At 31.5% G+C, this 19,336-nt stretch overlaps 1 protein-coding gene across 3 annotated transcripts in view; it reads right to left on the reverse strand.

The window, feature by feature from the left end:
• Window positions 1-6,052: 6,052 nt before the first annotated feature.
• Window positions 6,053-19,336, reverse strand: part of Nup50 (nuclear pore complex protein Nup50) — a 79,079-nt gene continuing 65,795 nt past the window's right edge. For all 3 annotated transcript variants that reach the window (XM_085806564.1, XM_085806562.1, XM_085806563.1), the window contains 3 exons: window positions 16,499-16,580; window positions 12,284-12,399; window positions 6,053-6,407 (listed from right to left, as the gene is read on the reverse strand). In XM_085806564.1, the coding sequence (XP_085662690.1) occupies window positions 6,202-6,407; window positions 12,284-12,399; window positions 16,499-16,580 (404 nt within the window). In that variant the 3' untranslated portion in view covers window positions 6,053-6,201. The remainder of the gene's footprint in view (window positions 6,408-12,283; window positions 12,400-16,498; window positions 16,581-19,336) is intronic.

A 19,336-nucleotide genomic window follows, 5' to 3' on the forward strand; every position in this document is an offset into this window, starting at 1 on the left:
GACTCATCTGAGAACAGGACGTTTCGCCATTCTGTCATCCATATCGCTCCAATTCGGCACCATTTTAAACGTTGGTGTCTATGCTGTGGGGTCAATGGCAGTCTTCTTAATGGATGCCGTGAGTGCAGGCCACGTTCAATCAATCGACGGGAAATGTTCTGGTCGACACGGGAACATCCAGGGTATCTTGCACATGCTGCAGAATCGCGGTACAAGTGACTTGCGGGACCACTACAGCTTGTCGGCGGATGCGTCGATCCACGCGTGCTAGCGTTACTCTGGCTGCACCTGTACCCCTCCTTTTTCAGGGTTCATACACATTTCTGCACATGGAAATTAAGGACCATTAATGAAAAAAATTAAGGACCTATAAGCAAACAGGAATTGAATAAATTCAATTGAAGATATTATCTATGCCTCAATTTCACTTTTGTAATACCATCCTAAAAATAAAATAGATCCCTGAGTAGTACTAAACATGAATTAATTAACATAATTGTTAATAAGTTTGAGAATAAAATAAACTATGCAATTTTTCAAGTAGCATTAAATATTTTACACTTATGATAGTTGGTCATATTTGAACGTTTATATCTATTTCCTTCTCTTTTAAGCATCTTTTCTAACAATTACAGATTTGTCTCAATATGCAAACCAATGCTCTCACTAGTTTCTGCGTGCTTCATCTCCTAAATTGTCAACCTCTCCATAATGTAGCTATGAGGGTTTAATTGATCTGGTAAAAGTTAAATAGTCCAAACCCTCCGACAGACATGAAGTATATTATCGCTATGTCTGAAATTAACTGCAATATCAGACAAAGGTTTAAATAAGCCTCTTATTTAAAAAGAACTTAGAACATAAAGGCATGTTCTGATGCTAACAAAATCAATTACAGCTCACGGTGACATAATTAAACAAAAACAGTCAAATTCAAACTGTAAAATGTGGACTAGTGGTCAAAGATTATACAATTAATCAATTTTTAATTGTAATTTAATCTGGCTCAATAACTCTATCATATGAGGAAATAGAAATGGGAAATTATAGTAAAGGTTGAAATCATAAACAATTGCGTAATTTACATAATAATTTTCTTTATGTACTCAGTTTCTTTCTTCAACACATTTTAGAATTTTTGGATTTCCGTTATTCTAAAGAACACTAAATGCATTTAGAATGTACAGAAAAAGTGGCTAATCTTATTTCTTTAGTAATATGAACATTCAGAAGCAATATGAAATATATATAGTAAAAGACGATTACAGAGCTGATGTGGCAGAATTTCTAGAATTTAGTGACACACCGAACAACAAAATCTAGAAATGGCAAAACTTAGAATTTAGAGCAAGCATTGGAAGCTGAATTTAGAAAGGCAGTAGGCAGCAGAATGTACGATCCACAGAGATTGCATCAGGTGAGAAAATGCCTAGTGCCAGCTATGTGTATGATGCATTAAGAAATATTAGATGAATCTTTTAAATTGCAAGTTTTCAATTTCTTTATTAATAAAAAAAATCCCTTTCTATAATGCCTGACCATGTGATAAGATCAGAAGCATTTTTGATATTTTCCATGCTTCTGTCTAGTGAAAAGTAGAGAAAATATGTATGTTAAGATTCTAGTGTCAGAAGTAATATATTCAAATATGTTTTCATTGTTCTTCCAGATGTTCTCCCAAAATTAAGAAATTCACTGCAAACTTTCTGTAAAATACATCCACTACGTGTTGATACCATGGAGACATTTTTCATTTTGTCACATATTTCTTGAAACTTCCAGAATCGTGGGTCTATAAATCTTGCCTTCAAATCCTTCTAAATTTTCCAAGCTGCAATGTCTAAAATCCTAAAGAAAAATTATCCTTACCATTTCCATAACAGAAAAAAGGCAGAAATATTTTGAAAAAAGTAGGAGGGAAAAAGTATAAAATTAATTTTATAGAGAAAACTGATGCACATTCTGAGAATTTTGAATATTCTGAGACAATTACATGGGAAAAACTCTTACTATGAAAAAATTAAAAACAAGACTTTTTTATTAATTACATAGCTAATTTTGCTTTTGCTAAGAGCCGTTTCATAAATTGTGCTTTATAGCATTATACCTTGTTTATTTTTCAGATTTAAAATATTTTATAAGTTTCCAAAATGAAACTTTATAATATGACAGTGAAAAATAAAATTGTTTTATTTTAATGTTATTTTTTAAATATAATTTCAATATATTACCATTATTTTAATAAAGTTTATCAATGTTACAATGTTTTAAAAAAATTGTTGAAAAATTCTCAGATTTTGGAACTAAAATTTTTCTATAGAAAATAATCTTAAAATCGCCAAATTTAGAACCATTTAATAAAAGAATTCACATCCCCAAAAGCAAAAAGTTGTTTAAGAGCTTTTTACTAGAAAAATTAAAATGCTTATGTTTCACTTCTTGTGTAGAAACTCGAGTATCCCATCATTTATATTAGAAATAGAAAAAAAAAATATAACTCATGAACCCATTCAAAAGATTACCATATATACGGCAGTGAATGAGCAAAAATATTCCTCAAAATACTAGTTCACACTCAAAATGACAGTCATAAAAACAGACAGAAATTTCAGATGATTAAAATTATGGACCTTCTGTTGCTTTTTGGCCAAAATTAAGGACTCTTATAGACCATATGAACCCTGTTCTTCCAACATTTCCTTGTTCCAAACATGTTCCCCATAGCCGATGCACCACGATCACATCCATGTGGATATCAGCTACGATTTGACATAAGGACCAACCCTCCCTTCTCAGTCCAATCGCCATACCCCTTGTAAAATCGTCTATCTGCTCGAAGCGTGTTTGTTGACGGCAGGCTGGCATTCTCTCCTACCATATGTATCCTCCGGGACAAAAACCAACTTTCTTCGATAATTCGTCTGGCAGAAATAACGACACAAATATTTCCCATTCCTTCCCTTATATCTTACTTCACGTGTGTCAGAGAGCTGCACATTTCACATCATTCGCATAACTCAGTGACGTGCGTCTACTCTAAAATTTGCATAAATTTCTGACCACTCATTCTTGGTGTTGCATTTTCAATGTCGAGCAGTGTATATATATATTGCAATTTGCACAACCTACTGGCTATTTGTATTAAATATGCACACGTAAAAAAATATATTAGATCAAAATTTAAGTTATAATACTTTCTAATTCTAAAATTTAGTGTGAAATTTGGACCTGTTTAAGAGAGATCAATTTCTTTATGTTTGGTCTTATTTCACTTAACTTTAAACGTAAATTAGGCTCCACTTTCAATTTTGTTCTTTATTTCTTTTTCAAATAAATCATGAAAGAAAATTCTTGTTCACACAAATAGGGTGTGCAAAAAGGCAATAAAAATTTAACAGCTTTATGTGAAACGGTTTTAAATTCTTTTTTTTCAGGGATGGGGGGCGTCCAGACAAAAGTTAGCAAGTGTGTTATTTTTTAAATCTTCAGTTAGAGTTCGATCACAGGAAATTTCTATCAATTGTTTTCTTTATGAGATTTTTTAATTTAACCCTTAGCGCTCCACATGTTTTTGTACCACTGCCTACCAGCAGATTTTCGCAGCAGAATGCAGCATCCAGAATATCTGCATAAATCTCTTTCTTGTAAATATTTTACCAAAGAAAGGGATGTGACTATTCTCCTTAACTGACCAATAATCCTGCATATTCGCCAGGGATATCATACCCATATTGATAACTCCAATAAAAGACCAAAACTCATCCTCTTCCACCGCACGCCACGTTTTCCAAATAGAATTACTAGATGAACATTTTTTGCATAATTGTTGGTTTCTTTTATAATTTCATTTACCAGTTCGTTTGTGAAAAATAATTTTAAATATTGTGTCGGCTGTACAATATTCGTAGGAATTTTGTGGTCCAATAACCTTTGGCAATACACTAAATTGTATTCTATCTGGAATATCTAACTCTTCCGTGACATTGCGCCATTCATCTAAGTCTTCCGGCAACTCTTCGCTTTCACTTTCAATAACTACCATTCGTCGTCTCTTTCGTGGCATAATTTCGGAACCACTACTTGAAGTGTCAGAATTATAATCAACATTCTCTTCCACAATATCTTCTAACAATGAAAAATCAAACACATCTTCACTATCACTACTTTATATTCTCATCACAATAATTATTTTTCTCCATGTTGCTAACCATAAAACGGGTCAAATAATGTTTCAATTGTAACAGTAGCGAGACTGAGCATGTTTTAACTACAGATAACAATTGCCAATGCCGACGATTCCGTAACATCTTAAGCCTAATCATGCTAAAAACATTGGGCTCCACAGCGGAGCCTACGGAACAAATGACGGGCGGCTCCGTAGCGAAGCGCTAAGGGTTAATAGTTAAAATACTTTATTTCTTTGCGTACCACTGATTGAGAATCACTATTTTGAACAAATTCTTACTGTTTTTCCCCAGAATGTTCTCAAAAGCAGGCCAAAATCTATATAAACTCTGCCTGTATGTAGAGTAGGAGTATCTGATGCATCTTGAGTTCAGTAATAGTACTTTCAAGTTTCAGAGATTAGCTTGAGAGCGATCGACTAAGTCAGGAGTTGTACTTAAGTGGTTTGCTGTGAAGCTATCTTTACCATTACAGTCAGATAGCCTGTGCTGCTGATTGTTTCAGCGAGGTAGTCACAGTTTTTCAATAACTGTACCAAATCCTTGGAACTGTCCTGTAAAATACTGACGAATAAATTGTGTTTTGATTCTTCATCAAGTGTTGTAATCAATCACCCCAAATCCATGAACCCATAAAATGCAACAGTACTGTCTCCAGGCAATGCTGCCCATCCCTTAGAATTCAGCAATTTATGACGTAAGAAATAATTGTTCAAAACTGGTGTGCCTTTATATTTATCAGAGTTTACAATGAATTAATGATTTTTCTGTAAAAGATTATCTGTGAATGTTCTCCACTGTATTTTACAACAAATGGGTTTTAGCATTAGCTAAATCAAAACACTGAAGCAAATGTTCCATACTATTTTAACCATTTGCAAAATCCCAAGTTGTATAAAATCAGATAATCTAGTCTATCAATGCCACATGTGCATTTGTTTAATTCAGAATGCAATATGATTTGATGACAGAGTTGCCTTATTTATTTTTTGGTTAATTTTTCAAACTAGCAGCTGGCATATGTTGCAATATGGAAAGACTATACAAAAGGCAAGATATCTCATCTGTAGGAATGAATGTGTTAAATTTCACAATTCTGTAGCACAAAATGGTATTATAGAAAACTTTTCAGGCAGAAATGTTACATCACAATTGTTTCTGCTTTCATGACCACAAAAACACAAAATGATGAGAATGACTTGGAATTTACCATGAAGGTTTGTGTCCTTAAATTCTTATAATACAAAATAGAAACTGCACAGACTTTTCAATTAAAAGCCACTGACCTTTGATTAATGAACTCAAATATAAATAATTTGAATATTTTCCCCCTGATAATGAAATGGTTGAAATTTAATGCATGAAAAAAAGGCTTAGACTTTTCAAGAAAAAGCAACAACTGAAACAACCAGAATAATATTTTAAAGTGAAACTTCTTGTTTTTGCAGATATAAGGAGATATTTTTGCATAATAAATGCTCAAACATATTACACTTTAAATTCATAAAACAAATTTACTTGCAAAGGATAATTTAGATAAAATAATCACCATTCCCTACTAACTAAATGTGGATATGAAGTTTATAATCAAAATGATTTAAGAGAACTATGATTTTGCAGATTTTCAAAATTTCAGACTCTCACATAATCATTTACAGGAAAATCTACTAAAGAAGAAAATTATTCTGCATAAATTATAATCTTAACTACATCAGAAATACTTTAGCTCTTAGGAACTGCAACTTTATTACATATTTACAAATTTCATTTTGGTTTAAAAAATGTATACAAGGCAATTCATTATATCACAAAGTACTATTATAAAAAAACAGACCCATACTGCACATACTCTTACAAAATAAAACAAATTATAAACCAAAATTTTTATTTAGAGATGACAATTTTACAGATAAAAAGCTCACAAATGAGTATTCATTTTAATTTTTTAAGATACTTTTAATTTCTGAAATATTGAGAATTTGACAGAAGCTATGAAGGATCAATGATGTTATCATCTTCAAGATTTATATTTATTTAAGTTTTCTAGAAGTTCATCTGCATCTTCACTTGTTTTGACACGTATGAGGATTGGAATGGCTTCTTTAGAATCAGGGTTTTTAATATCCACTGGTGGATTTGGAATGCACACTATCAGCACATTATTTTTCCCGGTACGAGACATAGGTAGAGAAGAACTTAACATGATGTTAAGCAAAATGTTACCTAATAAAGATCAGAAACATATTTAATTAATATTAAAATTTGATTTTAAAAACAAATGAAACTGGAATGATTTGCAAATATTAACATGTAACACATATTCTTTATATATAATGAATAAAACTGAATTATATTTCTGTATTTGCTAACAATATTACACTAATTCAAATATAAAAATTAATTCACATTTTATAGATATAATTTCATGCAAGTATCAAATGTCAATGTCTCTCTCTTTCAACTGAACTTACTTGGTCAGGTTTAACAGATCTTTTAAATACATTTCTAAACAAAACTACTATGGCTGTGTATATAAATGTTCTACAGAAATTTGCACTAATCTGTATAACACTTTTTTTTTTTTAATTTACCTTCTACCACAATAACAAAGATATGAAAATTTGAAAACACAGAAATAATTTTATAACTTTGTGTTGGAGAGATTTCGTTACATAACTGGACCTTTAAAGTAACGTTATTGCTTTAGTGAATAGTAATTCATAAATTCACATAAAACATTGCATCTTCTCCATTTAAGAGGAAATTTCTTTGTTTAATATCAGAAATATTTGGCAGCATATATATATATAAAATTTTCAGTTAACCTTCACAGTGAATTACATGAAAATTATTCCTGTCGTATCCTTTTTAATTTCTTGTACTTTCGAGTCCCAATACTGTTTTTAAGATTATAAGTTATTTCTTTATAAATGTTTCCATTTTTTAAACTTATATCATTATTAATCTAAGTTTTGCTTTTAGCAGATTACCTGTCTCTGAGGAGGGGGGGGAATATTAGGACCGTGTACAGGATGCTTGCCTATATTTAACTATATATGAAGGAAACTATCAAACCTTGGCAACTGAATAGCTAGTCTGTTCAACTGTACACTGAATTACAATACTTTTGTGCTTTAACTATAAATTGGTCTTCAGCTTCTATAATAATATGGATGATTTACAGCAACAAAAATATTTGAATAATTTGTTGGGTGCTCCCTAATGCGTTTTATCCTTCAGCAACGAAAAATGTTCCTCAATGAAAATTTAGAGTGCTCAAAGAAGGTGGTTACAGATTTTATAACCTTACACATTTGGCCTTTAAACATACATTTCTATTTATAAAGATCACCAAAATAACATAAAAATTTCATGAAACAGTTTCAATGATGTGAATAAGAAGGTTCTAAAAAAATAAAAAAAAAAAAATCTAACTTTCTATATGCTCCCCATAGAGCAAAAGTTACAGTTAGTACAAAGCTACATTTAGTTTTATATTTTAGCACATTTATTACAAAGAATTTTAAACTTTTACATATCAGATTTAAATACTTCATATTTTCTAGGATCCACATAAAAATTTAATAATGAGCACTACTTTTATTACCAAAACTGCAACTGCAAAAGTGAGCCACTGAAAGTTGATGAAAGTAAAATTTATGATTGAATTATACCAGAGAGCTTTGCACATTATGATATAAAACATTTTGTATTAAACTCATTATTTGAGAAATATATTTAATCTTATGCTTATTTCAATAAGGACCATATAAAAAGTTAAATCTTATATTTATAGAGCTCTCCCACTTGCATTCACAAAATGTGTTACATCAGTTTGAAAAGCCTTGCAATTAGAAGTACAAGGCTAATATCAATATTTACTATTTCTTTTTAACTCTTTGATGCGTGGTTGTCGTGCCCTGAAACCACCAATTTTCGAATTTTTTCCTCCTCTTCCTTCTGAAATTTTTGAGTGAAAATCAATTGATTAATGATCTTTTACCACTAAATAACACAAAATGACTGCAGAATCATACATGTTTTAGGTCTTAGTACTTTAAACCAGATGCCTTTTAAAATTCGTTTTCACTGAGACAAAATAACTTCCTTTTATTCATATAAACAACTTTAAATTTCAAAAGTTATTCATGGCACAACATGATTTCTATCACAAACAACAAAAAATAGCAATAATTAAACTGCATATATAAAAAAACCCTCTATATGTATGGATTTGCTTTGTGGTTTCAGGGCGCGACCACTGCACGACTAGAGCATTGTGTCACAATGCTCACAATTCTCTACAGGCTTGGTGGTCGCACCTTGAAACCACTGCTCTTTACAATGGCGTTTGCTTGCTTCTCAAATAGGAATGTTTATTTTTACCCGAATATAGATAAGGGGTTTTGAAACCATAGTTATTTTATTATTAAATACATGCACCTGCTCAGTAAAAAGGTCTTGTTTTTCTAGAGACTTTTCTCAGACCTCAGCACACTTGCTCCCTAAGCTAGTATTGCGATTTTATAAATTATTTCTTGTGGTTTAAATTTAATGTAAATATATTTTGCTGTAATTAAAAATAGAAATTGCATAAAGTTTTATTTAAATTTTAAAAAATTCTGAATATTTTGGGACGAAATACGAATAAAATAAGTAAAAATGAGAAACGAATGATCTGTACCAAAGCCAAAAAGACCAAGCCCCCAATTAATATAAAAAAACGACAAATTTAACGTGCCAGATGAAAAGAAACTAAATAACGCTAGACATATATAAGTGAAATTTAGATCCAATCAGTGTACATTTTGTAGCACAAGGAAGAAACCTCATAGAAGAAGATACACGTGCAAAAAGTGCAATGTCAGTCTATGCATGTACCAAGAAGACAAAAACATGCTTTGAACAGTGTAACAAAAAATATTTGTTCTTTAAAATAAAATAATAATAATAATAAAAAAAAAAAACACTTTTTTATCCTTATTTTACTGATGATTAATCCTTTTTTAATCCATGTACCCAAACTTCCTTATTATGTAGGTACTTATACTTTCACTGCTATAGAAAAATTACATAAATGTTTATTTTTTATTTTTTTCTGACAATCATCTTTAGCTAATGCAAAGGGTTTCCACAATTGCATGTAGGCTCTCTCTTGCTCATGTTGCAACTATGTGCATTTACGTTTCCATTAAGTGAAAAGTGTACCTCATCAATTAACAGTATTTTGAACATTGTCTGCCCTGTGTTTCCCCCCCCCGAAAAGCCTAATTAGAAAATTAATGACTAGAAAATTAATGACATCCCTCAAAAGTGCTTGGTTTCAGCTCCTGTACATGTTTGATTTTTTAAGAATACTTTTGAAGGATGATCCTGACCAACTGTCAAACAATCCTGTACAAAATGCTAATTCTTCAGGACTACTTATAGAGTCACCTGTTGGTAAAAAAAATTAACCATTCTAGTAACAAAATTTTTCATCATTTAAAAGCAATAAAAACAGCAGATCTTTTTCACAAATTTCTGTTACTACTACATCTTGCTACTATCCAAAATTTTTGAATTATTATTTTTTTACCTTTTCTGTTACTTTTGAATCACAAGTACATGCAGTATTACATCCACTAAACACATATAAAAAGCCCAAAATATGCATAACTGGATGTCACTTGAGGAGAAGAGTACATTGAATATTAAGAAAGTAATTACATGCAGCAATGTGATAATTTGGTGTTTATTAAGTAATGGATACTGAAGCAGTTTTTGGTGTCCACTTATTTGATAACTTGTCATGTGACATGCAAAGATGGGCAAACATTTCCAATGTTATACAGAGTTCTCACATGGCAAGGACTGTAAAGTCAGAAAATAAAAAGTGATTGGGGATTGTGATTGAAAGCATTAATTTTTTTTCAAAAAGTTGGACAAAACCTGAAATGTTTATACAGAAAATTTCACATAGTAAAACACCTTTATTGTTTTTACTAAACAGATATAATAGATATAAGAGGGATCCAGTTGAAATTCAACTTTTAATTTTCCTGACAAAATATATGAACTAGTTAAATTAAATATGCATAACTGAATATTTTTATGCAATAAATAAAAAATAGAATGAAAAGCAGAGAGCAAAACAAAAATTTATCTTATTCATTACTGTGAAGCAAAATGAAAGAAATATATAAAGGAAACATGCAACTAAATGAGTAATTCTCAACCTGTTTTACCCCATGCATACTTTTCACCAACTGACAAAACAACCTCCTTTTAAAAATTGAAAAAATAAATGTATATTTATTTAGATTATTTTTTATGTGTTTTATAAATTAATCAAACCTTGAATAAAAGTACTTTTTTATACTCATAAACTAAAACTGATTACTTAACAGCTAAATTAAAAGCTAAAAGTTGACTGCATCCTCCCCTAAATTATGAAATTCTACCCCTGGCTGGGATATCCTGATCTACATCATTAAAAAATGTACACATAACTTTTAACTAAAAACATCAAATTCTAAGGGGAAAATATTCATTTTTCAAAAGAAATGTATAACAACATACATTATTCAATAATAAACATTACTTCTATAGTGTTTCAAAGTAATCCTGAAGAGCTGAGAATTATACTGGATTGAGAAAAATGTTTAAGTAATATATCTTTTATAACTCTTTTATTTTTTTAGGTTTATTTTTTGAACTCTTTTATAATTCTAACTTATATGAAGTTACACATTAAATGACTTCTAAATTACATTATTTATTTTTGAAGGGCAATTACATTTCATATCGAAAGTAACGAATAGTTACATAGATACAAAGAAGAATCGACAACAGCTCATTAACAGGTGCAAAGAAGAGCTACCTGTAAAATACTCTGAGGAAGAAATTGACCACAATCCTCTTTACTTGCTTTCATTTTTACACACACCAGTTTTTTTTTATAGATCATTTTTTGAACTTTTTATTAACACTGAAAACATTAAATTCTACGCTTTTTAACCTTCCCTGACTTTTGGGGAAAACATTCCAGACTTTTCCAACTTTATGAAAAAGTTAATGTTTTTGCTCACAATCCTCAATCACTTTTCATTTTCTGACTTTAAGGGACTTGCCACGTGAGAATTCTGTATAGTCTTGGAAATATAGTTTACATCTCACATAATAAGTTATCAAATAAATGGACATAAAAAATGCTTTATCCACTACTTGAATAACATTAAATAACTATATTGTTTCAAATAATTATTTTAATTTATAATTAAATATGTTGCCCAATCATTTTCTTCCTAACATTCAATATACTCTTCTTCTCAAGAGACGTACAAAAAACGTGGAAAAAAAGCCTACTAAGTTCTGATTTAGAAATGGAAGATCAAGGTATCTTTTATGTAGCTTCAACACTGCAGCCACTTCATATATGAAGAAAAGGCAGTTAAACTAACATGATAGATTCATTACTGAACATCTCTTGGCATAGACAGAATCTAAGCCAATTGAATTATTCAAAGTGGAAAACACCCATTCATCAACTATTAACTCATTTCAATTTTTTAAACTCCCACCTTGATAAAGGTTTGCTAATTAAATGAACGCAAGCTTTTTAGCAAATAAATACCATCAAGCAGAAAAGCACAAATCAATTCATGGTACTAAGCTGACACAGAGCTTCTCGGATTGATGCAATTTTTAATAGTGCTAGCTGCCAGATCATTGGTTCTGATTTTGAATCCTGAAGGCTTGGATGCTTGCAAATATTTACTATCTTTGCAGTATGGGGTACTTAAAAGTACATGTGAGCTACAATTCTCCTTCAATTTCAGGTGTCAGGGTAAGGAGAGGCCTTGCATGTGTCCTATTCTCCTTCAAAGATGGGCAAACTCATTTTATCACCTTAAAGTACCTAGAACTGAGGGCAAACACAACTAACTCCCTGCCTTTTATCTGCAATGAATTGACAGACCTGATCTGAACTACACACAGATCAGGAGGACAGTCACATAATACTGATACAGAAAAGCATTCCGTCTTATTTAATAATGCTCTTAAGTGTAACATAGTTAGATACTCTGAATGAAATAGTATTAATATTTAAAACTCACCTAAGTTTGTATCAGCCCGAATTAAAAGCTGTGTTTTCCCATCAATTGGCTTGAGGTAGACAGTTCCAATACCTTTCTCTGCATAACTGTCATCCTTTTTGAAAAACAGTTTACATCTGAAAGTAAAATTTCAGAAAATTGAGATTTTTCTCCGATATATAATTTAAAAAAATGAGTTTTAAAACTTCAGAATAATTACAATTTAATTTTTGATTTAGCAAATAATAACATATGTTTAGCAAACCTTTTAATAGCATTTAAAGAAATAGTTTCATTTGAAAATGAAAATATAATTTTTATTTACAAATTTTTTTAATTCTACCTTAAACATAATTTTTAATTTCACAAGCAATTATCATTAAGTAACTTAACTCTCATATTACATTAAACAAGCCAAAAAGCAACAATAAATTCTTGGTTTTATAAGTGTATATTTTTTATTACAGCAGCAAACACAGTAAAGCTGTTAGTAATTCATAATGAGATATCAAAACATTTGTTTAGCACTATTCTTTACCACAGTGATATTTCAATTCAAATTTTTAAATGAAAGCATTTTTATAGTGAAACTTGTTTAAGTGAATATGAAATTATTACAAATTATGCAATGAAAACAAATAGTATTTAGTAATAAAAATATAAATTTGGATAATCAAAAAAGTATAGATAAAATTATTATGCATTTTTAACATGCAGATTTAAAAATAACAGCAATTTTCTGAAGTTCAGTATACAGTAATTAGTCTTCTTACAGAAACATTTTAAAAACATATTCATAATATTTACAAACACACACAAAACGTATTTACTGTTTATAACAAAAATATTTTATGCAACATATCGGCAAATATGCTGAGACATAAGCGCAATCATGGACAGCTTCATTCACCTATGGAAATAATCAAAATATAACTGTTAGAGATATTTAATGATATCATTATGTTGCTATGAAAGATTTTATTTTATATTAAATGGCTGAACCTAGGGGCACAAATGGCTGGATTCACAAACAAATTATCTAAACAAAAAACACCTCAGATAACGAACTGTGTCTTGAGTAATAAACACTCAAAGCAGAAACAAATGCTTTTCACGGGTATTTTGAGATAACCTAGGCCACATAATTCACACTCAGAGATTTTTGAAAACACCATTTTAATGTTTTCCATTGCTTAATTCTCATGAAGAAAGTCTACAGCAAGTGCCTTAACAGGACCATAAATTTCTGAAGGAAATTATGACATCAGTTACAGGAAGGCATTGACAATTAGGACTTTTTTTAATCTATTATATTGCATCTCTAAGCAAAACATAAGGTAGAATGTTAATGAAAATTTGAAAAATTACTAGAAAACCCAGCTCAACAAGTAAGAACTACAATAACATTAAAAACAGCAGCAAAAGACAATTTTGGAAGACATGAGTTAAGAAGAATGTCCTAGTTTTCTGATCTGCAAAATTTGTGTAAAATGAGGCGAGATGCAAAGTTTTTATGTAATGATATTACCTTGATAAAGCACTAGTATAATCAGATGCTACTTTAAGAAAGCTGCTGTTAGATCGTGCAAATTGAGAAATGCTAGAATTGGAGAGGGCAAGCAAATTCTGTAATGGCAGTGTGCCGTGTAGTAATTATCTCAGCATACAGCTGGATGTACGTATGTATAATATATATTATTAATAATAAAGCAAAAGAAATAGCATTGCACAATATTCTGATAATTCAACCCAAAAAGAACATTCCTCTAAAACTAGGAAGCTATAGTAGAAACATTTTCAGTGACAATGCTGTGTCTCACTTTAGAAACATTTTAAAACATAAGATAACAACAAATCACACTGAACAAATTTTGAGTGAAATGAAGCCCTAGAGAGTCTGAAACAAAGGAAAGTCTGCTTAGATATACAGAAAAGATGAAAAAAAGATGCATCCCAAAGACAGTTACATGATATTTTCATGGAAGGGAATTTTGTATAAATACGATAACATCTTAATCATAATCTTCCGTTTAAAATTGTCCATTCTGCTTCACACAGGTATATTAAATTAAATGTTCATCTAATTTATCTGTTTAATATAGTGTTCACACTCTTTTTATCATAGATTAATGATTTCAATTCATTTTGAGTTATGAACATGTACACAAGATATTTCAGTTGTTTAAGTAAGTTTAAATATTTCAGTTGACGAATGGCATTCAGAAACACATTGAATTTGTAAACTGAAGTTTCAATGTAGTGTAAAAAAAAAATCCCCCTCCCCGAAATTTTACATTCTTACACATTAATTTTACACAGTTTTATTAATCTTTGGTGAAAAGTGCCCATTTTATCCAGTAATGAGACTTTTTGGTCACTTAGTATACATTACTTTATTACTTAAAATACACTGGTGGACAAAATTAAGCGATGGAACACTTTTCCCCAAATATATCGCGAACTGTGTGCAGTCATCTTGCATGATCCCTATTCAGGCCATCGATAGAAATAAATTAAATTAGGTATGGATATAGTTTATTGTATGACAACAATGTGTACAAAACAATATTGAGAATATCATTCATTAGCTGGCGTTACTGCCATGTGATCCAAATTTGAGATTGAAAGATGGTTATGAAAATATGGCTAGTATGTTGTATAGTCACCTCTGACAAAGATGGCATGCACAACGAGTAGCCATGCTGTTGACAAAAGAGTTCAAAAGTGCCTGCGGAAGTTGTACCCACTCCTCCACCAGAGCAGTTGTTACCTCCTGAATGGTTCTGGGTGGGATTTGGTGTATTGCAATAGCCCTCCCAAGAACATTCCAAGAATGTTCAATAGGATTAAGGTTATGAGATTTGGCTGGCGAAACCATTCGACGAATGTCCTCGCTTTCCTATAGTCATCAACAGGTGAGCCCTATGTGGTCATACATTATCATCAATAAAAATGAACTCAGGCCAACAGCCCTCCCTGAAATGTCCCACTGAGGGCTCTAGGATCTCCTGCCCATACCTCCGGGCATTCACCGAACCAGTGCCAAACACATGAAGCAGTGTGCAGTCATCTTGCATGATCCCTATTCAGGCCATCACTCTTCCACCAACATATTTGTTCCTTTCCAAGATGTTGGATGGTATTGGGTCCCAGGTTCCCTCCATGTCAATAATTTCCGAGAATCGGGTTGTCGACTGAATATGGACTCATCCGTGAAGAGAATATTATCCCATTGAAGCTGTGTCCAATGCACCATTGTAAATGCTCTCTTTTCTGAGAGGGTGTGACTGGGATTCAAATAGCAGGTTTCTGGCATACAGTCCTATCTCATGGAGCCTTCTGGCAGCTGTCTTCCTCGAAAGTGATGTTCCTGTGGCAGCAGTGAGGTCAGGAGACAATTGTGTGGCTGTAGACATTCTTTTGGCACTTGGCTGAAAATATTAAATACAGGTTGTCACTGGTCATTGTGGTTCTTGTGCAACTTGTATTGGTTTTCTGGACACTTTTCAACTGTTTTTAAACTGATTCCACATATGACAGATGACACTTGGTGTTCCATCCAGCTCTCTTGTTACATGAGCTTCGGACTGCCTGCCTCAAACTTATCCATGATTCTCCCTCTCACACCTTCACTTAAGGGACGAAATATACTTATTTCACATAAAAAACAGCAAAAAATAACAAGATTATTCAAGAAAGACAATAAAAATCACAACTATGTTGCAGAGCGAAATGAGCTTATCAGCTGGACAAGCCTTTGGCATAGTGAAGCCCACAGGAAAATTTCGCGACACCAGCACCACAGTGACATTACATGGCAACCAACTGTCCAGGTTTTGTGTGGTATTTTAGGAGAATGTTGTAGGAAAATGTTTTCCATCTCTTAATTTTAACAGTGTTTTTCCTTTCCTTAATATTATTTAACAACCTAAATATAAACTTAATGAATGAATGATAATGAATGAACTCAGGGCCAACAGCCCCCCACCCCCGAAGTTTTGAAAACAAATAAAATAACTTAATACAGATAATAACTTAATAATTTATAAACAAATAATAACTTAATAATTTCTGTATTAATGTTGTTTAAACATAGCTCTTCAAGAACTGATCCAAAATGCTTTGCCAGTCAAAGATTTAAATTATAATATACATTAACATGACTACAGCCATCGTCTAATATAAATGAAATAAAGAAACAATTCCTTTTAAAGAACTGCAATTTCAAAACTTTACCTTTTTGAATACACAGCTCCTTCTTCAGTTACTGCAACAACTTCATTTTTGGGAGGTACATATTCTTGTTCTTCTGTAGAGCCTGCAAGTTATGAATATTGATAAACTATTTGAAGCTCATGAACTTTATTACCAGGATAAACACAGATATAATAATTTATTAAAACTTCCTTACTTTGTTATAATATTTAAAGTGCATGTGTAACACGCATGCTTAGAATTATAGTCTGTGTATGACAGTATAATTTTACAAATGCGTATTCACCTAACTTGCCTTAAATTCCTCTAGAGTTCAGAGCATTTATGAAATCATTAATGTTTAAAAATTCAGATGTGTAGCCTAATACAAGACACATAATGGAAATGAATCTATTTAATATTATAGCTCTCTTTTATAAATATCAAAATAATCAAAAGTAAAAAATTACTTTCGATATCTAATTTTTTACTTTTGATTATTTTGATATTTATAAAATCTAATTTTTTACTTCTATAGCTATTCTATAGATATTATATCTAACTTTGTAGTCAAGATTTCAAATCAGAAGGAAGACACTTTTTAATATAAAATTAGACAAAAAAATCAGCTAGTTTAGCATAGATTTTAAATAAACCTCAATGAATTTCAAGGGTGATCAGATGCAGGTCCCCACTTTTAGGGACAAAAAAATCTATATTAAACTAAGGCAGCTTTCTTGCCTGAAAGTCAGCATATGCTTTCATGAATGTATAAAATAAATTTTTGACAGAACAAGCAAGAAGAGCCGGGACTTGCTATTCTAATAATAGATACTTTATCTCTCTTTCCAACTACAGAATCATTAACAATGCAAATTAAGCAACACTGAAAACACAGTGAAACATTCCTAAGACAAAAGTGTTCAGTTGTTCTAACCTTACAGACTGGATACAAATGGAAAGATAATAACAGCAACAATGCTATCGAAGTTCCGTAACCATAGACAAAGCTATCAAATCACTCACCAACATAGTTCATACAAAGTGTGTGTGTGGATTGCAGTTTCCCACATCAGTCTTGATGAAAATGTATAATTTTAGAATTATCAGCACATATCACATTGATGATGTCTCTAAGAATAGGATGCACGAAACAGCTAAATAATTTTTATGACCTGAAACTTTTTAATACACTGAATACTATAAAAAAATGAAGTTAAAATTTGGTACTTGCATTGCTGTTGACGAAGTCTAACAAATAAAAATTACAGCCAGATACTGCAATTTAGTGCCAGCAGAATATGATCATGTCACAACATACTTGTAAGATCTTTCTTTGGCTTGAAGAAAACTAGATTCTCAATAAACTAGGTTAGTTTTTGCAAAAAACACATGTTAATTGCTTTTTTTCCATTCTTCTTACATTTTTGGGGGGGGGGGAGGGATTCAGAATTTGGCTTAAAAAAACAGAAAGCAGTGAGGCTTTTTCAAGTTACAACACTTGTTATGCTACGGCACAATACATTGGAAAGACAATGCAGTTTGGCAAAATGGTACAATAAAAAGATGCTGTAGAATAGAATGAAATGGCTTAAGAGATTAGTTCATAAAAAGAATTTATATGGTGCCCTGTTAATACAGAGGACAATTTTATTGTTTTTTCAAATTCCATTAAAGATTTTTGTTTGCAGGAATGATTAGCATTAATAATTTGTCAAATACAGTACAAAGTATGTAATCCGGACCTCAAAGTTACAAACTTTACCTATGCGCGTAAAGAACACACGCTTTACGCAAGTGCGCATTGAAAGAAATGTTTAATAAAGTAAACAAATAAATATTAAGCTTTTTTTTTTAAAAATTTGATAACCTTTAGATCATAATTGCTCTTTATTTCATAAATTATGGTTTCATATTTTTAATTGTATAATTTCTGCATGCCATCTTAACAGATTTAAATTGATGATCTATAATCTGGAATCGCCAAAGTCCCGACGAGCCCTGATTACAGACTTTATACTGCAGTTCCAAAGCTTGAGCTCATATTTAAGTTTTTTATATGTTTTATACCTAACTTGTATAGTTAATAATCTAATTAATTAAAGAGTCAACTGTTTGTTCAAACTGCTGTTGGACAACATTAATCCATAACTGAAAAATTTAACATTAATCTATGGCCAAAGCAAATTAATTCAAAATATCAAAAAATTAGAAGTTTCTGTCAACATAAAGCTGAGAGTGCCAAAGATTCTTTACATTCTGGTATTCAAGGATTTTAAAATGTAAGTTACACAACACAGAAGTAATGATTGAAAAGCAGAAGAATAAAAAAGACAGATTTGTCAGACCAAGATATTCTTGACTTAGTGACTGAAGAAAAGCCTGTAGAAAGATAATTAATAAACTCATGAATAACAGGGCAACAGGCAGCTTAGGATAGTCAGAGAAATAATGCATTCCAGAGCAGAACTCCAATTGCCTGCTTATTTTAGATGGACACAATGGAATGGTCTTCACGCCCATAACAGCCTCACTTGAATTCGTCATCTCTTCTGTCCAGTGTCACCCTTCCACCATTAGAAGGCAACTTGCAGACTCGAGAATATACAATAAAGCACAAAGCAAAAAACACTGAAGATGAAACAGTAAAGGAATACAAGAATGCACAGACAAGGAATTAACCCTCCAAGTGGCCGAGCCGTATATATACGTTCAACCAAAATTGTGCTCTAAGCGGCCAGCAAGCATATATACGTCCAACCAAAATCTTGCTCTAAGCGGCTAGCAAGCATATATACGCTAGCGTTAGGATTTCTTTCCCCCAGCAATTTCGACGGGAGTGATTGCACTAATAGGCTCCCTGCTGGGAAGGGTTTTGCT

The sequence above is a fragment of the Stegodyphus dumicola genome, chromosome 12, assembly GCF_044657685.1.
Source record: "Stegodyphus dumicola isolate Sdum_Otavi_A_Nest chromosome 12, ASM4465768v1".
NCBI classification, from domain to species: Eukaryota; Metazoa; Arthropoda; class Arachnida; order Araneae; family Eresidae; genus Stegodyphus; species Stegodyphus dumicola.